This window comes from Trichomycterus rosablanca, chromosome 2 (assembly GCF_030014385.1).
Source record: "Trichomycterus rosablanca isolate fTriRos1 chromosome 2, fTriRos1.hap1, whole genome shotgun sequence".
In the NCBI taxonomy this organism is placed as follows: Eukaryota; Metazoa; Chordata; class Actinopteri; order Siluriformes; family Trichomycteridae; genus Trichomycterus; species Trichomycterus rosablanca.
Window position 1 is genome coordinate 22006897 of NC_085989.1, and position 23774 is coordinate 22030670.

The 23774-nt window shown below is 39.8% G+C and overlaps 1 protein-coding gene across 1 annotated transcript in view; it reads right to left on the reverse strand.

The window, feature by feature from the left end:
• Positions 1-14377: 14377 nt before the first annotated feature.
• card11 (caspase recruitment domain family, member 11) overlaps positions 14378-23774 on the reverse strand; it is a 30381-nt gene continuing 20984 nt past the window's right edge. Inside the window, exons 19-23 of the mRNA XM_062985885.1 lie at positions 22663-22783; positions 20947-21132; positions 18942-19066; positions 16674-16789; positions 14378-14880 (exon numbers count right to left, since the gene is read on the reverse strand). Coding sequence (XP_062841955.1) covers positions 14676-14880; positions 16674-16789; positions 18942-19066; positions 20947-21132; positions 22663-22783 — 753 coding nt within the window. The 3' untranslated portion in view covers positions 14378-14675. The remainder of the gene's footprint in view (positions 14881-16673; positions 16790-18941; positions 19067-20946; positions 21133-22662; positions 22784-23774) is intronic.

The following is a 23774-nucleotide window of genomic DNA, read 5'->3' on the forward strand; positions in this document are numbered from 1 at the left end:
ACTAGGTAGGAGTGTCTAATAGAGTGGACAGTGAGTGAACATGGTATTTAAAAACTCCAGCAGGACTGCTGTGTCTTATCCACTCATACCAGCACAACACACACTAACACACAACCACCATGTCAGTGTCACTGCAGTGCTGAAAATCATCCACCACCCAAATAATACCTACTCTGTGGTGGTCCTGGGAAAGTCCTGACCATTGAAGAACAGCATGAAAGGGGGCTAACAAAGCATGCAGAGAAACAGATGAACTACTGTCAGTAATTGTAGAACTACAAAGTGCTTCTATATGGTAAGTGGAGCTGATAAAATGGACAATGAGTATAGAAACAAGGAGGTGGTTTTAATGAAAGAATAACAGAACAAATCAGCATGTGTTAAATTCAAAAGGCCCAAAATATATCAAATTTTAGCCAATGAACAAGGATTTTTGTTATATTGTAATTCTAATTGTTTTTACAAGTCTGCTCACTCCCAGCACACAGTAAACACATTTGCCCATTGAAACAAAAAAGTAAAATGCAAAATAGTGCAATATTAGTTTGGTTGACCCCATACCCACACCAGAGGTGATTCACATCCACATTAGCATATAAATAATGTAACTTTCTCTGCATATTGTACATTATTATGTGGTCTGATACAGTGAAAACAAACACTTTTTGATTACTAGAGGCATAATGCTGAGTCTTAAAGTCATTTATTGAGTTGATAAGTGTTAGAAAAATGTTTAATGGAAAAGCTTTCGACTTGATTTTCAAGCTGGAGGTTAATTGGCCCAAGGTTTAGGGAGAGATATGAAATCAGCCCACTATTGAAAATAAAAGTGAAGAGTCTTACCGGGAGCAGCACAGCCATGACAACACATTCTGATCACCAATTTAGTACCCCAAACGCAAACGGTTATTTTTCTTGTTGGCTGAAAGTGAGATTGCTCATCTGTGGAGAGGGTTGAATGAAAGCTGTTAAAGCAGTAATCGGAACAATGCCTGCAATCTCTTTACACTGATAAGGGATGGCAAAACTAAGGAGAGAATAACACGTTGTTTCCAAACAGCTCATTTACAGCCCTGACTGACTACTCAAAAATGTGTTCTTCTGATCAGTAGATATGATGGCAAAGCCTGTGTTTCTTACTAGGAATAAAACTGCCTTTTTATGGGTAGCCAGAGGGCATTCACATTTAAAAGCTTAACACAGGGTTGTACAAAATATTTTCATAGATTATTACTAAATGCACTATTCCTAATGTATTTGGCAACATACAGTATATTGTTTTAGTCACAACAGTTCATTAGTGTTTGTAGGGCCGGTTCTGGGTGTCTCACCGAGTGCCACTGTGCCAAAAAATGTGGATCCCCTGTATAAACAACATTAGCTTATATTACCAATCCAATACTGTGACTGGTGACATGATAAATCTAAGTGGACCAGAGCAGGTTCAATTGTACTACAGGGCCAAGCAAGTTTTCTAAATGAATGGAGCAGATGGCATTGTAACACATTAGGCTTCATTCCATTTCATTAAAATGTACAGTCATTTAAAAACACAATTAACATAACTGTTGGAGGTATGAAATGGAATATGGATGCAGCAGATCCCAATAGGCTTTATATTAAGCCAGCATATTAAGACCACCTGTGCATCAGCTTATTAGTGTAATTATCCTTTATCAGTCAGTCATGTGGCAGCAGTACAATTCATAAAATCATACAAACATGGGTCAAGAGGCGTAGCCATTGTTCACATTAAGCATCAATTGGGGAAAAATGTAATCTAAAGTGACTGTGACGTAGACGATGGTCCCAGTTTCAGTGAGCCTGTGCCTACTGTAGCCACAGATTTGGGTTTTTGGCCAACGGGAGTGAAACCTGATGTGGTATCTTGCTTTTGTAGCCAGTGACAAGGTTCAAATTAGATGCATTTTTGTTACCATGGTTGTGATAAGTACTTATTTGAGTTACTGTAGGCTCCCTGTTAGCTAGAGCCAGCCTGGCCATTCTATTCTGACCAAAAATGTTTTACCTTCTTGTTTTTAATTTTTTAAAATTTTTGTTAATTCTAGAGCATGGGGTACTTGAAAATATCAATAGCAGTTATAAAAATGCTCAGATCACTTTACTCAGTTGTAACATATGCCACAGTCCAAGTCACTTGGATCACCAAGATCCTAATATATATTATGAGTTTAATGATGTATAAATAATATATTTCTAAACAAGTAAAGTAATAAGCTAATGCACAATATAATGTGCATAGCCCACACTAGTCCACCTTCAGCAGACATTAAGTATTTAAAAAAGCATTTAGCAAAAATGCTAAACTGTATATGCTACATACAAAATGTATTAAACTAAATTTCTTTTATTTTTTTATTATAAATATATATTTAAATACTACCCATTTCCGAATATTATTATTAATATGATTTAAGCAAATAGCAGTCTTTTTTTCTTTTTTTTCTTTATGCATTTTCTCCCCTTTTTCTCCCTTTTTAGCACGTCCAATTGCCCGATTGCATCGTGCTTCCTCTCCACTAATGCTGATCTCTGCTCTGATTGAGGAGAACAAAGCTAACCCACGCCCCCTCCGACACGTGGGCAGCATGCCGTATGCATCTTATCACCTACACTTTGACGAGTGCAGTGCAGCCTAGCGTTGTGTATGGAAAGAAAACACCTTAAGAGTTATCTTTTCTCATCTCTGTGCAGGCGCCACCAATCAGCCAGCAGAGGTCGTAATTGCACCAGTCATGAGAGAGAGACCCCATCTGGCTTAATGCCGCCCATCTGAACAACAGGCCAATCGTTGTTCATGTGGCCACCCAGCCTCAGTCGGCAGGCAGAGCTGAGATTTGATAAGATGTATTAAGATAAGATAAGATAGCCTTTTATTATCCCACAGGGGGAAATTTGTAGTGTTACAGCAGCTTTCAAGAATACAAAAAATAGAAAATTATAAAGTGTTTTCACGTATGTACACATATATTAAAAAGTAAAAATATGTAAAAGTTACAAAAATATAAACAGTATTTATGAAGGAAGTTAACCAAATATTGCACAGTTATTAAAAAGTATTGCACAAAGTACAACAGGTACAGCAGGTATTGCACATATTTTAAAAGTAATTGCACAGAGAAGTACTAAAAACCAAGTGAATTATTGTGATGGTGATTATCTATGTTTGGGGCGGTGCTGGTTGTAAAGCCTGACAGCAGAAGGAAGAAAGGAGCTGAGGTATCTCTCCTTTTAGCAACGTGGGTGAAGAAACCTGTCGCTAAAGGAGCTGCCTAGTGCAGCCACAGTTTCATGCAGCAGGTGATCAGTGTTCTCCATTAAGGATGACAGCTTGGTCATCATCCTTCTCTTCCCCACTGCTTCCAACGGGTCCAGGGTGCAGCCCAGGACAGAACTCGCCTTTCTAATCAGTTTGTCCAGTTTCTTCCTGTCTGCTGCTGTCATGCTGCTGCCCCAGCAGATAACACCATAGAAAATGGCTGATGCCACCACCGAGTCATAAAAAGAGCTGAGAAGGGCCCCCTGTATTCCAAAAGACCGGAGCCTCCTCAACAAATAGAGTCTGCTTTGGCCCTTCTTGTACAAGGCCTGTGTATTGTCCGACCAGTCCAGTTTATTGTTAAGGTGAACACCCAGGTACCTATAGGAGTTAACAATCTCGATATTCGAGATCCCAGCTCTGGTACCAGCGTGTGTTTTTACCGCTGCGCCACCTGAGCGGCCTAGCAGTCTTTATTAAAACTACCCAATCCTGACCTAATATTATGAATATGATTTAAGCATATATACTGTATATATATATATATATATATATATATATATATATATATATATATATATATATATATATATATATATATATATATATATCAAAGCTCATATTAAATAGAAGTTAAAACGTACGCATTTGTATGCATCGCTACTCTTGTTTTGGTTCTCATAGCGAGTAATTCACTCACTCACTCACTCACTCGTGTTTACCATGTAAAATATTTCCCCCACAAGGGGGAGATATTGGCACTGTAGTGTGTGTGTGTGTGTGTGTGTGTGTGTGTGTGTGTGTGTGTGTGTGTGTGTGTGTATTTGTTTGTGTGTTTATTAGGATTTAACGTCATGTTTTACACTTTGGTCACATTTATGACAGGAACGGTAGTTACTCATTACACAAGGTTAATCAGTTTACAAGTTTATATCAAACACAGTCATGGACAATTCAGTGTCACCAATTCACCTCACTTGCATGTCTTTGGACTGTGGGAGGAAACCGGAGCACCCGGAGGAAACCCATGCGGACACGGGGAGAACATGCAAACTCCGCACAGAAAGGACCCGGACCGCCCCACCTGGGGATCGAACCCAGGACCTTCTTTCTGATAGGCGACAGTGCTACCCACTTAGCCGCCCGTGTGTGTGTGTGTGTGTGTGTGTGTGTGTGTGTGTGTGTGTGTGTGTGTGTGTGTGTGTGTGTGTGTGTGTGTGTGTGTGTGTGTGTGTGTGTGTGTGTGTGTGTGTGTGTGTGTGTGTGTGTGTGTGTGTGTGTGTGTGTGTGTGTGTGTGTGTGTGTGTGTGTGTGTGTGTGTGTGACCCGTTTTAGCACTGTAGTCATTTGTGTGCATTTCAGTTCCACTTACAGAAATGCTTCATGATGATGCCAACTGTGTGTCCTGCAAAGTACTTCATGAATTATGGGACTGATATTACTCACCAATTTATTCACTTCATCACTCATATGAAAGTTATCTGTACTGTAGCATATACACTGTTGTGGGTCACATTTTAGTTTTATTAAACCTATTTTAGTTTTCTATACGTAATGGTAGGTATAACATATTTTGTATAAGTACATTTTCATATTTACACAACAATCCGGGGTTTTGTCTAATTACTTTTTGTAACAAAGGCTGTCATAAGTACAGGCATCTCCTTGACACACTGTTTGTGAAGAGAGAATTTAAAGTTTTGATCAATCTAATGTAAGAGATGAACAAAAGCCAGCCAGCAGCGATTCTCTCTGAACTGTTGGAAACACAGATTCATGTTAAAACATTGAATTACTCTGTACTACATGAATGCGTGAATAATTCAACCTTGACTATACTTGGTTCTGCCCCACAGGGCTCCTATGAAGACATAATGGCATACTCATAAAAACTTGCTCTATAAACATGTCAAATTAAAATTAGAGATGGTGATACATGTTCACAACTTAAAGTGTTTTATTTCATAAACAAGCTATCAAATATGGATTCTGCTGTAATAATTTACATTAACACAAGTGCTATTTTCAAGGCAAGACAGGCTTATTTATTTTGCACGTTATACACAAGGTAATTCAAGGTACTAAATAAATGAAAGTCAATATTTAGATGGCAAATACAATAAGATGAATTAGGAGTTTAAAAATAAATATAATGAATCTTTATAGAATACAAAACTAATAAGATTCCAGACTGGGCTTTATGTTTGGACCCACACTGGGCATTTGCTATGCCAGTTTGGTGGGGAGGGGTGGTTTGCATTTCATACACGGCCATTCCCAGCTAGTTCAGGACTTTTTTTCTTTCCACTTTTCTGAAAACTGGTCTGTCGCAGTTGCTCTACCAGCTTTCTGCACTATCCCTGTTATATCTATTTTTTCACTTGCGGGCTGCAGATGTCTTTGTGTCTTTTATTTGTATTCATTTGTATTACTTTGTTTCCGTTTTTTTAACCATCTATTTTATTTTCCTATTACCCTTTTGACTTTTTAGCCATACTATTGTTCTAGCTTGGTTAAGCGTCCTGCAATTAATTTTCATTTTTAATTCTTGCATGGCTGTTCTTGTAGATGGTTTCCTCCCACCTTTTGAAAATAGGTGATTAGGTAGATTAGCTGCTCAAAATCGCAAGTGAGTGAACATAATTATTACATAAATACATTTATTAAAACAATTTACTAAACCAAGAAATGATTGTACATGATAGTTATATTTCAGGACAAAATATGGTCTTGAGACCAACACCAGAGAACAATAGATGGGTCTCAATAATCACAATCCTACTAGACTGTAGTGTCCAAACATAAAAGCAAAAGACAGAATGAAGTAAAAGAGAGGCACATTAAAGAGAAAGTAATAAAACTACTCACTGATAAACTAAACCAAACACATCCGATGCTATCTATTAACACATTTTGTATGCCCGAACAGTTCCATGAGAAATCAGTGTTCTCAAGGGTTTAATGACTTTTATCAGGTGGGGTAGACTGAGATATGTGAGGGAGAATGTCTCCACTCCACTAAACACATTACACTCCAAAGCTAAAGTTAACATGCAAAAGTTTCCACTTGGTAATCAAAGCAATGATCTAGAAAATGTGTTTTTATTATAGGATGTAAGAATGGATTCTGTGCTTTCTATATTAGCCTGAAAACTACTGATTTAGTACCAAATACATCAGACCAGCACACTCCATGATCTGACTGTCATGTGTCTAATGATGGGTTGCTAATAAACATCTAGAGCAGGCGTTCCCAAGTGGCCCAACCAAGTGGTTCCCAAAACAAGTGGTATATTCCAACAAGCAAGTAAAATCCTAAAGCTAACTGGCTGCCTTTCAATTAAACTGAACTTAATTATAATGTAACAGCTGCTGAAATGATTTGGCCATGTCGAGTCATGTTCTACTGTGTTGCCATTTTGGCCAGAAGAGGGGAGACAGAGGCACAGGTCATTGATGTGTCAGTTTCTTGTAATTGACAGTCACCTGCACCTTGTGAGCATTAATTCACTCCAGGTGCGAGTTTTACTATATATCACGGTTTCTCTTTCTCAGACTTGCCAGCTCCTTTGTTGGCAAACCTGCTACTTCTCTGAAGCTGTGTGTAAGTATGTGTAAGTAAGTTGAAGTAAAACATTGAAATACATTTATAAAGGGCTTCTCAGGGCACTCTTAGGATTTCACCTTTCTGCTGAAACACATACTTTGCCATAAAAAAAATAATTTGAATTCTGTATAAATTTTTTGTGAGTTTTTTTAAAATATGCTTGGTCAGAAATACACTCTATGGACAAAGTATTGCTACACCCCTTCTATTTGTTTCTATTTATTTATGCATCTTCTCCCTTTTTCTTCCAATTTAGCATAGACAATTTGTCTTCCGCTGCTATGGATCCCTGATTGCATTCGAGGAGGGTATATTGCTGCTCACATGCCCTCTGACGCATGCGCAGTCCTAGCGGACCCCTTCTTTACCCCCATGCTACTGCATTGGCGCCTCTGTCTGCTAATGCCTAGTTCACACTACGCGATTTTTGCCCTGATTTTCGCTCGCCGACTGGTCAGCGCTAGATTGGCTCGGCTCTCAATCGCTATGTGTGAACTACTCAACAACTCGATCCGAAGAGAGATATCTAGCATGTCGAATAACTGGATCTGAGTTGCCCAACTGGCAATGAGTGCTATGTCGAACAGCCAATGAGAACGCAAGATACGGTGTGAGAGGAAACGCATAGGAGTTGTAAAAAGGTGGGACAGGGGAATAATATAGTTTATATCAGAATACATCGGCACACACACAAGCTTTACAGTATTTCTGTCCTTATCGTTCTCTAAAAAACATAACACCAACGCTGCATTGCAAAAAATATTTATTCCAACTCACTACAGAACAATCCATGCTGTTCTCGTAGCCAAATCCACTCAGATTCATTTATTTTTTCTCCTTGATTTTACGCTGCACATCAGCGCACAAACTTTGATCACTCACGTATTGTTGACGCGCATTTTTGGACGTGGTATCATTAAACCATTCGTCACATTTTCGCGTTTGTTTTCATGACAAAACGTGGTTTGGGAGACCAGAGCTCACCTGCGATTCCAGTTGGTGATAGATCATGTAGTGTGAAACCCCCTATCGCCGATCAGTCGTGTAGTGTCAAAGCCACACCAACTCCCTTCTAATTTTTTAATTCATGTGCACAACAGTTGCTAACAGGTATTATAAATCAATTACATAAAAATGATATGCTCCCAATTTTGCAGCAACAGTTTGGGGAAGGCTTGTTTGGTCCTGTTTCAGCATGAATTGTGCACAAAGCAAGGTCAATAAAGACGAATAGAAAAAACCCCACTGAACAGCTTTGGTATTTTCTTGACCAACAATCGGTGCTCTTTTGACTGAAAAGGCAAGTTCCATGACCATGTGTCCAAATATATTTGGCCTTATAGTGTATATGTGCAGAAATGTATATTAATAATTTGGTAGTCTTATATAGAAGGTTATATTGTCACTTTAATAACAATTCCATGTTACTGATTGTTATTGTTTACAATCAGTGACTTGTCTGTTCCCATAGCAACAACAAGTAAAATGACATGAAACTAGTCTATTTGGAAAAAAAATTTAAACTGACAAAAACAATTTTATTTCCATTTACACACAACTTACACTCAATTACAATATAAATTCGTCTAATAGATGGGAAATTACTGCAGTTTTTTTAAAATAAACTGACCGCCCCCAGCAGTACCACCACAGACCACTAAAAGCCCACAGGTTGAGTATAAATCCATGCTGCAGGGAAGGCACAGATGGTAAGCGCTAGTGTCTGATGCAGAAATCCTGACGTCTGTCTCATATGCACACAATCTTATTTTTATATAGTGTTTATGGTGACATATCAGCTCTTTCACTCTTCGCAGATTTGACTGATGGCTACATTTAACAGTCTGCTGAGCCATCTGCCAAAGCAACACCCTGACGATACAGACTCAGCTTCCGCTGGCAGCTGGCTCAGACACAACCAGAGGGACCACTTTATAAAGTTTAATACTTCCAAAAGAACAGCAATAGATTATTTATTGTGCTATACATTTCATCCTGCTTTGATCTAATGGCATGCCACACATGATGAAAGGCTGTGGATTTGACACACATACATCTCAGTCCAAAACTATAAGTGGCTATATAGAGCTGTGTCTGCTATAACAGCTCCAGCTTCAGTCTGTGCAGGCCAGCTGAGTTCTTTTACACAAAACTAGTCATTTATTTTTGTGCATGGGCTATTGTCAAGCTAGAACAGGAAAATGTCTGAATGTTGCACACAATTATTTATAATGTCACTGTATGCTGTAGCAAAGGTGATACTGTAATTTTTTAAAAGTGGCTAATACTAATCAAATAAAACATTATTAACGTTTTGTATCATTACTGTTATTGGGGCTTGGGTGGCTACGCTAGCCCACCACAGCAGAGATTTGAACCCAGAGCTCCATGGTAGTGGGCTAGTGTTTTGTGAAAGAAACAGACCTGCTGCAAGTCTGACCAGAACAAAGCGGTTGTTAATAATGCACTCACTTATTCACTTTCTTAACTGCTTATTCAATTGGGAAGAGGGGGGAGGGGCGATGTGCTGGAACCTATCTCAGCTTTTCAATGGGTGCAAGGCACACAGTAACACCCTGGACGGGGCGCCAGTCCATCGCAGGGCAGATACACATACACACACACATACACACCCATTCACTTATAGGGCAATTCAGTGTCTCCAATTAACCTGACTGCATGTTTTTGGACTGTAAGAGGACATTGGAGCTCCTGGAGAAAACCCACGCAGACACGGGGAGAACATGCAAACTTGGCACAGAATTGACCCGGACCGCCCCCGCCACCGTGCTGCCCTGTTATATTATTATGAAAGAGACAGCACCTTGGCACAAATACAGTATATATACAGTATATATACTGTATATACACACACATCACACCACTCCTGGCAATATTTGGAATTGTGCATGGTAATCTCAGGCTTGTGAGCACCTGCTGAAGTGTGGAAATCCTTTAGTGTTGAGGTTGCTATTTTGAAATTCAGTAAAAAGGGCTGCAACTGAGGATTTTTTTTTCTTTTACATTTGAGCGCTCTGCAGTCCTTTTCTTTAAACATGTATTATCTTGCTTCATGGCTGAATGCTTGTTGCTTTCAATTAACTCCCTTGGAAAGCTAGCAAGCCTCCTATGATATTGCTACAATGAATGTCACCGTGGAGTGTATTTAAGTCAAGCAATGGAGCTAACACTATTCTGACCTTAGAAATAATTACTACTCCCAACATTGTGTCAACAAGCTGGGGATGGCTCTGTTTTGTTCCAGCCTGACTGTTTAAATGTGTACAAAGCAGGGTCCATAAAGATCAAGTTTGGTGTGTATTAACTACAGAGACCTGACCTCAATCCCAGTGAACATCTTTGGGATGAACTGAGATGTTGATTTTGATCTCAACAGTCAGTCTCCAAAATCTTAAACCTTAAAGCAGAGGTGGCCAATTAAATTTTCCAAGGGGCCATATAAGAAACTGGGACTGAACTTAATTCTGCTCAATATTAGTTGTATTTATAAAAAAACAGCTGATAAGCTGTTAAATTACCAATATACAATATGCTATTGCTATTTTGTTTGGAGTCTAATTACCTCATTTGCTGTTTTTCAGTCCTTTATTGTTGGATATTATTTTTGGATATCACAAGGCTGTTCTTGACTGCTCCAGTTCTGGATGTGTAAAACTTAAAAAAAAAGTCCTTGCTGCTTTTGTAGTTTAGCTGGCAAAGCTTTAGATGTGACGCTCTGCATCATTCTTGTTCTTGTACTGTATTTTTCTGTGTTTAGTACTGTAATGGTGATTTAAATTGGGATCCTAGAACAGCTTTACATCTGACATCAGTAAATAAATACTTAGAAGTTCATGTCTCTACTGTCTCTATCAATCGCACTCAGTTCTGTTCGCCAAAACATTACGGTGAAGCTGGATACACTTACACACATGTAAATTAAAACTTATGTAAATGTAAGGGGTCCCTTCAAAATAAAAACAATCCTGTTTTATTGCATGTGTGCGGATGTATCCTGCGGGCCACACAATGCCCAGGTGTGCCTTACTGTTATAGTCTTAAAAAAAGGATGGTCCGGGCACCCAGGTGGCGCAGCGGGATATTCCGCTAGCACACCAGCACCGAGATTCTGAACTCCTCGGTTCGAAACTCGTTGTTGCCACCGGTCGGCTGGGCGCCATCTGGCGGGCATAATTGGCAGTGCCTGCAGCAGATACTAATTGGCCACCATATCTGCAGGGTGGGAACCGGATTATGTGTGGGTGGGGTCTTCATACGCTGCGTAAGGACCACGATTGGCGGAAGAGACGCCTGTACACGTGACAGAAAAGGCGTGTACAGCGACGTGCACTTCTCGGATGCAATCGGGTATCCCTCAGCAGCAGAAGACAAATTGAGTGTGCTAAATCTGGAGGAAAATGGGGAGAAAATGAAATAGCATGGTTTTGAAATAGCATGTCAAACAAGTAGCTGTCTATTTACTTTTGGCCATCTGATTTATTTTTGATAATCCTGTAATACTGTTTATTTACCAGAGAGTACACAGGACTTTCCACTCCGCAAAGCACAAAAACATCTGAGATGTGGGATGATCTGTTTACTTTCTGTTGCAGGTTCATGTAAATGGCATGAGTAAATCATAACACTCAACAGTAAATCATTTTCAAGAAAAAAACAGGACTCTTGAGTCTCGAGTGCATGTGTACTACATATCTATGTGTTTATATAAATAAAGAGATAAAGAACATGGGCACTTTGATATTTTCAGTTAAAGTGGAAACTTTTTTTTACCGTAAGAGCTGTTGTGTTCGGTGACGCTGCTCTGAGAGGAATTACCGCCACCACAGACGACTTCAACTAGTCTGTTGCTGCCACCAACCAACTGAAATTTCCACTCCTTGGTTTGTGACATACTCAGTTTAGGATTTCTCATCTTAAATCCAGGAATCAGTTTCATTTTAGCATAACTCATAGCAACACATGAAAGTTTGGCAGAAGAGCCGCTTGAAAAGAGGCTGTTGACAAATGACAGGAAACGGCTCTGTTTTTTAAAGCACATTTAATATGAAACAACACTGTCAACTCTCAAACAAAACACATGAGTGTATTATTAAAAACATTTCAGATGTCTCACTAGATCTGCTTCAGCTGCTCAGAAACATTCAGAAAAACATTCATGCATCAACATTCTGGACTATAACCTTGCAATAAATATAGTTCAAACACAAACATGAACGCATACATTCACTTAAATAGGCAGAAACAAGTTTGATACGTGCAAGTGTGTAATATGTCAGTATGCATAAGACATACCTTTCTATACAGTGCCTTGAAAATTTCATCCCCCAACATAAATTGTGGGACAGGGGTAGCCTAGTGGGTGAAGCTTAGGGCTATCAACTGAAAGGTTAAGAGTTTGAATCCCAGCTCTGCCATGCAGCCACTGTTGGGCACTTAACCCTCTCTGCTCCAGAGGCGCCGTACATTGGCTGACCCTGCGCTCTGACCCCAGCTTCCAAACAAGCTGGGATACATGAAGAAAGAATTTTGTTGTGCTGTACACGTGTATATGTATATGTGACAAATAAAGACATTCTAAATGACAATCACGGATTTGTATCACTGAATCCAGAAACATCATTTCTTTCATCGCTCACTTTCTCAAACAAGAAAAAAACCTAAACTGACATGTATATAATCCAGTATTTTCATTATTACATATGTTTAAGCTGTTAGCATTAGTTTCAAATAAGCCTCAATTATTATTTTTTCAACATGCAGCAATTCTGGCCAATTTCTTTTTACAAAATCACTCAAATTCGGCAAGGTTAGGCAGGGTGCTCTGGTGTATAGCAACATATATGTCCTTAAGTTTGGCAGGATAAAAACCAGGAGTTTTTGCAGCATGTTTTGTTTTACTATGTTGCTGAAGGACAAATTGCTTCCTAGATTAAGCATTCCAAACTGTGCAAGTTCATGTTCTAATTAGCCCTAAACAGTTTGCAACCACACCTACTATTGTATTTCTATACTACAAATTTGCAATTTAAAATAGTTTAGAGGAGGGTGGCATGGTGGCTCGGTGGGTAGCACTGTCACTTCACAGCAAGAAGGTCCAGGTCCTTTCTGTGTGGAGTTTACATGTTCTCCCTGTGTCTGCGTGGGTTTCCTCCCACAGTCCAAAAACATGCAGTCAGGTTAATTGGGGACACTGAATTGCCCTATAGGTGAATGGGTATGTGTTACTGTGTGCCCACTGAAAAGCTGGAATAGGCAGTGAATTTTAGTTATACAAGGGTTCTTTAAAAAGTTTCCGCACTTTTTTAAAGCTCTATTTATTGAGAATTATAAAAACTAATTAATCACTTTTCTACAGTCACCTTCTAATGCATTTTTCCCAGTGTTGCACCAATTTTTTAATGCCATCAGCAAAAAATGTTTTTGGTTGAGCGTGTAGCTCACATCATCATCACTTGAAAAACTTCTTCCCCTTAAAGCTTCTTTGAGCGGTCCAAAAAAATGGAAATCAGATGGCGCCAAATCCAGACTATAAGCTCTTTCAGTCTCCCAGACACGACCAATTACTACTCTTCCCGCCCTCATAGTTTCCAACCAAAATATAAAAGTGTGGAGACTTTTATATTTCCCTCTTTACCTTTTTTAGATCCCTCGTGTATATAGCAGTTAATGTAGTTAATATTGTTTGTTACACTTTGCTTTAGTCAAAGTAATAACTCAAGTGGCGCAGCTGTAAATTATGCTAGCTCACTGCTTTTAAGATTCAGGCTTGGAATCCCTAGCGGTGCAATTGGCAAGTTCACCATCTACATAAAGACATAATGAGAGGATGTGAGGAAGTGGCCAGGGCGACACGATGGATCGACGCCCTTGGTGTGTTACTGCATTGTGCCCAGTGATCCCAGAGAAACCGTATACCGCAACTCTCAGCACGCACCAGGATACGGCAGTGGTAAAACATAAAAATGAATAAATTAAATAATGATAATAAACATTATTGGACAAACTGATTAGACAATTTGCAGTACTAATCAAATGATGTACCTTATATTCATCACTCACTGTTATACAGTGCACTTAATGCCATTGTTTTTGACTATATTATTCCCTATACAGCACAGATATTCATAGTATCTGTAAATAAAACTGAAAAGCCATCCACCCACATATCATGTGCACTCTAATCTAAAGCTACTGTACACCAGCTCTGTAAATAGTGTACTGCAATTTGGCTTTAAAATAAATATACTGACAATGCAAGGATATGATTAAATACATGAGCTCAATGTTCCATCATTTTCAAATGCAATGATGAGGGCATCACATTCAATTTACAATTATAACCATTAATCTTGTTTGTGGTCACTCAGGATGATAAATGATACTGCAGCAAGCAGTCTGTGAGAGAAACTGGTGGATGGAATCCAACCAAATAAAACAGCCTGTGAATATTACAGAGGGATCGGGGGCAAACGAAAGTTTTATTGACAGGAGTGGCACGCTTGAAGAATAAAATATCAAAAGACTTCGCATGAGAAAGCTTCCATCTTTGGCAGTGACTGATATCAAAAAGGGCCATCAATCCTGGACCACATTTGCTTTCGCAGCACAGAAACCACATTTCTTAGCGTCACAGTACCTCTTCATGTGGCTGTGGTCTGGACATTCTTTCCAGTGGACATACCAAACACTGGAAAAGATTCACAGCATGGCATGTACAGTACTTAGACAGTCAGTGTCTGTCCCCAACATTCAGGTCATGTTAGGTTACTAGAGCATGTCTTGCTCCACCCACACGGTTTTCTTCTGCTCATCCACTATCTTATCTTTGACGATCTTGAGGAGATCCTCCACTCCACCCCATGAGTCGGGCCCTACAGTGGCATACAGACATGGCAGAGCCTCCACCTCCTTTTCTTTAGCACGGCACATCTTGAGGAATTCCTCCTCTGAGTCCACTTTTAGGGGTAGTCTCCTGTAGAACAGCCAAGATTAAGAACTGATTTCACTCCTGTTTGCATTTATTAGGTTTAAAAACAGAATTTTTCATGTAGCCAAGCTATTTTTACAAATAGTCTCTGAGTTTAAAAAATTTAATTTTTAAACTGTTTTCTGCTTATGTAAAATCTTTTGGGACATATTATTCATCATAAATTTGAATATTAAATATTACAAATATTTTAAAAAGGGACTTTTGGATGCATGGGGTCTGATGTTTCTTCTTAAACAATGTATTCACAACAAAGTTTCAAAACTTTGAACAAATCACATTCATTTATCAAAATTACTGAAAGACATAACTCCCCCAAGAAGACAATAGGGAAAGTTTAGCAATAAGTAATTAAGCCTGTCTTATATGTGCTTGGTATATTTAATCATGTTTGGCTGCTATTAAATACATTGCTTAGAATACAACTCCAATACTGGTACATTAAGACCACCACCCCAAATTATGCATGACAACACCTATTTCGTATGAATTCTGCATGTCACAGTCAGGTTTCTATTAAATGTTATGCTGATGGTAGGTACTTGTAGTTGAATGCAGCACATATAAAGACCTGAGTGACTCTGATAGGGGCCAAATTGTCATGGTCAAACAAATGATTTGAAAACAGCAATGTGCTTAGAGTACCCACTGACAGTGGTCCAAGGAGGGACAAGCTATGAACCGCCAGCAGGTTGCAAGACTCATTGACATGAAAGCTATGGTGTCTTGTGGAATCTATGTCTCAATGGGCCAGTGTTGTTTGAACAGCATATTAGCTACGTGGTCCTAATGTTTTGGCTCATCATTTACGTGGTCATTTAGGTTACATACCAAATCACACATTGTGTAGTCTTTTCAAATGACCGTTTGTTTAAGTTATAAGTAGTTTATTAACTTAATATCTGGCGGCCACTGGGTGGTACTGCCCACTAATGTAATAAAGGTAGCCTTGCTGATGTCAGCTAAGGAATTATTAATTTGATTGTCATGCTTGCCTACAGAATGGATGAAGTTACTTTTGAGCATGAAGTAGCACTACATTTTGTTGTTCATTCTGTGTGGTAGTTTATCATTTCTCCACCACATTTTTGTTGACTATTTTCATGTCTTCTTCTCTACTAAATCAAAACTGTTACCAAGACCAAGAAAGACCAAGAAAACTGCCAAAGATGGTCCCATGGCTTCAGTTTAAACAACTAATAAATTTTAAGCTACGACATTAATAATGAGCATGTAAAATTTAAAGCTACAAAATAAACACGATACGCCTTTAATAATGTCAAGACTTTACTGGCAAAATTGTGGTCCAATCAACAATCAATCCAATGGTTGTAGGTGGTAAATTAATTATGTTAAAGAGGTCCAAATTCATGAAATTCATGAAATTCAACCTAATAGCTTGACTATGAATTAATATTAAAGGTTTTTTTGGGCAATACACAACTTAGTTTGACTTTTTTAACAAAAAAGGAGCACATTACACATTAAAATATGTTTTATTCTGCATCATGTTTACCATTGAATTATTTTGTTTTAGACCTTTTTAAAAAAAGATAAAATAACACTCATTTTTTTTTAGCTTAATGCTACTTACTAAATGTTTGCATTATGCACTAAACTTAAAATTAGAAAAGGTTTTAGTGACCTGAGTTTAAGCATGTAGCATATGATAGGATGACATGGAACACCAACATTAAAATTCTAATTCGACAAACTGGTGTATATGTTATGTGTAAAAATGCATTTGATGAAGAGTGGGGGCTTTGCCCTTTGCTTACTTTAATTTCTTAATATTTCTTTCGCAGATTTTGATGTAAATAACGATGGGATAGATCTCTCTCCTCAGCAAGTCTTTGGCACAGCTCAGATCCGCTTCCAGAAGACAGTGTTTATTCTGCAACAAAACACAGCCTTGTTTGCCCTTATCTAAAAATATGCTGCTTCTTTGTTACAAATGAAGTCTGACAGTTGGAATTGTTTTATAGTAGTTTTCAACCTAAATGAGTCCAACATTACTTTGCTAGCCATTGTGTTTTTTTATTCCACAAAGCCTTTGGAGGTATACAGTAAAACAATGCAGATACAGTGTATCACAAAAGTGAGTACACCCCTCACATTTCTGCAAATATTTCATTATATCTTTTCATGGGACAACACTATAGACATGAAACTTGGATATAACTTAGAGTAGTCAGTGTACAGCTTGTATAGCAGTGTAGATTTACTGTCTTCTGAAAATAACTCAACACACAGCCATTAATGTCTAAATAGCTGGCAACATAAGTGAGTACACCCCACAGTGAACATGTCCAAATTGTGCCCAAATGTGTCGTTGTCCCTCCCTGGTGTCATGTGTCAAGGTCCCAGGTGTAAATGGGGAGCAGGGCTGTTAAATTTGGTGTTTTGGGTACAATTCTCTCATACTGGCCACTGGATATTCAACATGGCACCTCATGGCAAAGAACTCTCTGAGGATGTGAGAAATAGAATTGTTGCTCTCCACAAAGATGGCCTGGGCTATAAGAAGATTGCTAACACCCTGAAACTGAGCTACAGCATGGTGGCCAAGGTCATACAGCGGTTTTCCAGGACAGGTTCCACTCGGAACAGGCTTCACCAGGGTCGACCAAAGAAGTTGAGTCCACGTGTTCGGCGTCATATCCAGAGGTTGGCTTTAAAAAATAGACACATGAGTGCTGCCAGCATTGCTGCAGAGGTTGAAGACGTGGGAGGTCAGCCTGTCAGTGCTCAGACCATACGCCGCACACTGCATCAACTCAGTCTGCATGGTCGTCATCCCAGAAGGAAGCTGACGCACAAGAAAGCCCGCAAACAGTTTGCTGAAGACAAGCAGTCCAAGAACATGGATTACTGGAATGCCCTGTGGTCTGACGAGACCAAGATAAACTTGTTTGGCTCAGATGGTGTCCAGCATGTGTGGCAGCGCCCTGGTGAGAAGTACCAAGACAACTATATCTTGCCTACAGTCAAGCATGGTGGTGGTAGCATCATGGTCTTGGGCTGCATGAGTGTTGCTGGCACTGGGGAGCTGCAGTTCATTGAGGGAAACATGAATTCCAACATGTACTGTGACATTCTGAAACAGAGCATGATTCCCTCCCTTCGAAAACTGGGCCTCATGGCAGTTTTCCAACAGGATAACGACCCCAAACACAACCTCCAAGATGACAACTGGCTTGCTGAGGAAGCTGAAGGTAAAGGTGATGGACTAAACCCAATTGAGCACCTGTGGCGCATCCTCAAGTGGAAGGTGGAGGAGTTCAAGGTGTCTAACATCCACCAGCTCCGTGATGTCATCATGGAGGGGTGGAAGAGGATTCCAGTAGCAACCTGTGCAGCTCTGGTGAATTCCATGCCCAGGAGGGTTAAGGCAGTGCTGGATAATAATGGTGGTCACACAAAATATTGACACTTTGGGCACAATTTGGACATGTTCACTGTGGGGTGTACTCACTTATGTTGCCAGCTATTTAGACATTAATGGCTGTGTGTTGAGTTATTTTCAGAAGACAGTAAATCTACACTGCTATACAAGCTGTACACTGACTACTCTAAGTTATATCCAAGTTTCATTTCTATAGTGTTGTCCCATGAAAAGATATAATAAAATATTTGCAGAAATGTGAGGGGTGTACTCACTTTTGTGATACACTGTACATCCTCTGACACATTAGCAAGTGGTGCATAAAAACAGACCCAAAGTGCACACCAGCTCCGAGGGCATCCAATATGCTGTTTCTCTCTCTTTCTCATGTTCTAGCCTCACAAAAGCCCCTGTAGCAAACTTTTTGTACAGCCACAGAAAGCAATATCTTATTTAAGGTCTGCATTTGCCCACCAGACCTCTGTGTAAAAACAGAAAATCAGAGTGGCTCTGTATGTATCAGACGTGGTGTTGAAGAACATTTGTTACCCCAGAGCACCAGGTCAGTGAGCAGTTTTCTAAAAATGTGCACAACTCATAGTCTACAAACATAAAAGAAAAAGAAAAACACCACAATGTGATTAAAGTTCGCCTTATTTACCTTAAAGGCAACTGCTTCAATGTTTTCTGGAGTAACACACTCATATGTGTTGGCCTGCCTCTCCTTAGAGTAGATAATGGGCTCGATCTTTTGCTTCATGACGAATTCGTCTTTGGTCAGGATATCTAACATAATAACAGAAAAAATAAACAAGCAGGTTCATTTTTAAGCAATAAAAACAAAACGTATCAGTGCAGGTATAAATAAACCTTTTTTTTTTTTTTTTTTGCTATTTTGTTCATGCATTTTTTCCCTTTTTCTTCCAATTTAGCGTAGTCAACTCGTCTTCCGCTGCTGGAGACTTCGGTCGTGTCAGAGGAGGGTATTTTTGCCTGCCTAGCGCTCCCTCCGACGTGTGCGCAGTCCACCGACCCCTTCTTATTCGCCCACACATTTGGTGAATTCTGTGTAAGGACCCCGGTTAGTAGCCTGAGGCGCCTGTACAGAAAGTGAAGGAGCACTGAGATCAGTGCGTGGCTATCTGCGTGCGAATACTGGCCTCACACGCGGAGAGCAACGCACTGATCTCAGTGCTCCTTCACTTTCTGTACAGGCGCCTCGGGCTACTAACCGGTGTCCTTACACGGTGCCGAAGACCCCACCCGGTCAGTCCGGTCTTTTTCCACCCGGCAGACTCTAATGGCCAATTATGCCCGCTAGAGCTGAGGTTCAAACTCAAACCATTGCGCCACCTGGGTGCTGAAATAAACCATTTTAAAATGAATTTAACTGTTTAGTAGTATGGAAGCCTGGAGGCACAGAATTAACTGTGAGTGTTGCATGCTACAAAAGTCATGAAGAACTGGGTTCAAGTATCTATTCTATCTGAAAAGAGTTGGCATGTTCTGCCATGTGGGTTTCCTCCAGGTATTCTGGTTTTGTTTTACATAACAAATCATATAGAATGCTGCTCTTAATTGTCCCTGTGTGTTAATGTTAATGGATGAGACTATATGCATGCAGGGTGTATGCTTTACTTACACACACGTACACACACACTCATGCACTGATATGAGTTTTCAGAACCATTTCCTCATGACTTGGATGTTGTAAGGCAACATGTGCAAATGTATAAATATTTTTGTTAGTTTTGATTTCAGGATGTATGACAAAAAAGTGATTACAGTGGTACCTTAAAACTTGATGTCAATTGGTTCTGAAAGTGACGCTGAGTTTTAGGGTATTTTTCCCCATAAGAATGTATGGGAAACCTATTCCATGGTCCCGTAGAACTGCATGCACCGATCAGCCATAACATTAAAACCACCTCATTGTTTCTACACTCACTGTCCATTTTATCAAATCCACTTACCATATAGAAGCACTTTGTAGTTCTACAATTACTAAATGTAGTCCATATATTTCTCTGCGCTTTGTTAGCCCCCTTTCATGCTGTTCTTCAATGGTCAGGACTCTCCCAGGACCACTACAGAGCAGGTATTATTTGGGTGGTGGATCATTCTCAGCACTGCAGTGACACTGACATGGTGGTGGTGTGTTAGTGTGTGTTGTGCTGGTACAGACACAGCAGCGCTGCTGGAGTTTTTAAATACCGTGCCCAGTCAATCGATCATCTATTGCTGCTGTTTGAGTTGGTCATCTTCTAGACCTTCATCAGTGGTCACAGGACGCTGCCCACAGGGAGCTGTTGTCTGGATATTTTTGGTTGGTGGACTATTCTCAGTCCAGCAGTAACAGTGAGGTGTTTAAAAACTCCAGCAGCGAGTGGAGGTGCTTTTAATGTTATGGCTGATCGGTGTATATTTCAGGCTAATGTAAAATAAAGGGCGTTGAGTTTTAAAGATTTCGAGTTTAGGGGACGTCGAGTTACAAGGTACCATTTTTTTTTTTTAAATAGTTAATGGTGACACATTGGTCTGTATTGATTGATAAAAAAATAATGTATAAAGCCAAAAAATAATGGTTCATGGTTTATCAGTAAAAATCACTCTGGTAAATGTAGTATCAAAACTAATGTTCAACAGCAATCTCAAAAAGACCTCACCTGCTTTACAGATGTTAAACTCCATTGCGCCACCTGAGTTAAGTAACTTCTGGACAATGGTTTTGGCCAGAATGTTTGGAGAAAAGAGAACTGGGCGTTTGCGTGGGCAGTGGTGAGGTGTAACTGGACTGTACGGGATCAGGTTCAAATCGCTCTTGTTCAGATCGCTCTCCGAATATGAAAAATCTGCTGAATATGAAAAAGAGACAGGTTATTTACATGGTCATTTAATTTACATTCTGGTTACATTAATTAATGCTTTTAATCTGCTAAACCTTAACACACTTCATATTGTTTCATTTATTGTTATTAATACTGACATTCAGCATTAAGGTATTCCTATAAACCTTTAATCAACATTATTGAAACACGAGGGCACAAATATTTTTCTACCCACCCCCTAGTTCTTATGATTTGGATATATCCAATTCCCTATTGCACTCGCAAGGTATGCCGCATAGAGGGCCGTGGGCTAGCACTCCAACATGTGTGAAGGCACCTGCTGCTCCTTTATTCATTGGCCAGTGACAGATTCCTACAGAGAAACACGCTATGCTCTCTGTATTTCTCCAACAATCATCCTGTCTCCTCAATCAGTCAACATCACTAGCATCAATGAGTTGATTTCCATTTCAGTCTTTTCTTCTTAAACACAGGCAAACTATAAAGCAACTGACTAGGCCAGTTTACACTACTGGGACTGAGACCACATAAAACCAGCACCATATTTTCAAGTGGGAATGGTGTTACCTTGTTTATATCTCTTTTTTTTCTATTTATTTAAGCATTTTATCCCATTTTTCTCCCGATTTAGCATAGTCAATTTGTCTTTCGCTGCTGGGGATCCCTGATTGCATTCGAAGAGGGTATATTTTCTGCTCACGCCTCCCCCAACTCGTGTGCAGTCCTTCGCGAACCCCTTCTTTTCACTTATGCACTTTGCACAGATGCCTTAATCTGCTAATCAGGGTCCTTGCACAGCGGTAGAAGACCCCACCCACCTAGTCCGGTCATCCCGCCCTAGCAGACACGGTGGCCGGTTAGTGTCTGCTGCAGGCACTGCCAATTATACTCGCTAGATGGCGCCCAGCCGACCGGTGGCAATGCCGAGTTTCAAACCGAGGAGTTGTGACAACAGAATCTCGGCGCTGGTGTGCTAGCGGAATATCACGCTGCATCGCCTGGGCGCCCTTGTGTGTCTTTTTATATTTATACCAGACATGCTTCAGATGATTGAACCTTGTATGCTATGTTCTAAAATGCTCTACTGTACTACAAAAAACCTTTCAAAAGATGTATATAAAAGAGTATACATTCTTTCAATTAATTTCTGCCTATCAGTAAATTTAACAAGTTGAAGAAGGGGTGCTCAGGTGGTATCCGGTAGGTTTGAATTTCCAGCAATGCTATCAGCCAGTCAGGCATCTACATATTGACATGACTGGCTATGTTTGGGATGGGGGGAGATGCAAGATAACACCATAGATTGCATCCTGTTTAGGGTGTATTACTGCATTGTGCACAGTGATTCCGCAATAAACTGGACCCACTGTGACCCTACAAGGATACAACTGTGGTGAAACATAAAAATGAAATAAAAAACAAGGTTAAGCTAGTTTTACCATTACAAAGGAGCATAATCACTTTTAAATGCCACAATTTTCTTTTTGCAATGGATGAGAATAAAACAAAATTGACTGAACGTGTCATGCTTACCCTCAGGCTTCATGGTTTCAAAGCCTGTTCTGGGAAGAGATGATAGATTGGTGGAATTGACGATGCGCACACGATCGTTGCTGTCCATCCTTTTGTACTTGTTATCTGCCCTGCTGACAAACTGACACCAGAAGTCTTTATTATTCTCTAAACACAGCATCATATTTATCACAAATTGTTCTCTTATTGGTGGTTTAAATCTAACACTAACTTTAAAACAAGTGCAGATTAAAATGCTCTGAATGAAAAAATGACTGTTTACAGTCAACCCGGAAAGTCTGCACACCCCTTTCACCTTCTCCACGTTTTATTACATTACATAGTCATTAGATTGAGTTCATTTATTGTCACAAAATTCTACACAAAATAGCCCACAATGACAAAGTGAAATAGTTAGCAGGTTTTTGGACATTTGTGCTAATTTATTAAAAATCTAAATGTAAAATATCATATGTACACAAGTGTGCACACCCTTTAATATGACACCCAAAAGTGAGCTGAGGTGCATTTTGTTTTCACTGATACTGCTTGAGATGTTTCTACAATTTTACTGGACTCCACCTGTGGTAAATTCAATTGATTAGACATGATTGGGGATTGCCAACACCTGCCTATATAATGTCCCACAGTTGACAGTGCATATCAGAGCAAACTCCAAGCCATGGGGTCAAAGGAATTATCTGCAGACCTCAGAAACAGGATTGTGTGAAGGCATAGATCTGGAGAAGGGTACAGAAAAAATGCTGCAGCTTTACAGGTCCCAAAGAGCACAGTGGCCACCATCATTCGTAAATCAAAGAAGTTTGGAATCACCAAAAATCTTCCTAGACCTGGCCGCCTGGCCAAACTGAGCGATCGGGGAAGACGGGCCTTGGCCGGGGAGGTGAGCAGGAACCCGAGGGTCACTCTGACAGAGCTCCAGCGTATCCTTGTGGAGATGGGAGAACCAGAAGATCAACCATCCAGGCAGCACTCCACAAATCACGCCTTTATGGTAGGTTCAAACTTCATCTACCTTTATCAGTGGTTTTCAGCATAGCCCTACACAGACTGAGATTAGCCTGGATTCCCTGAAACCTTTTACAATTTTATGTATGGTAGATGGTGAAATG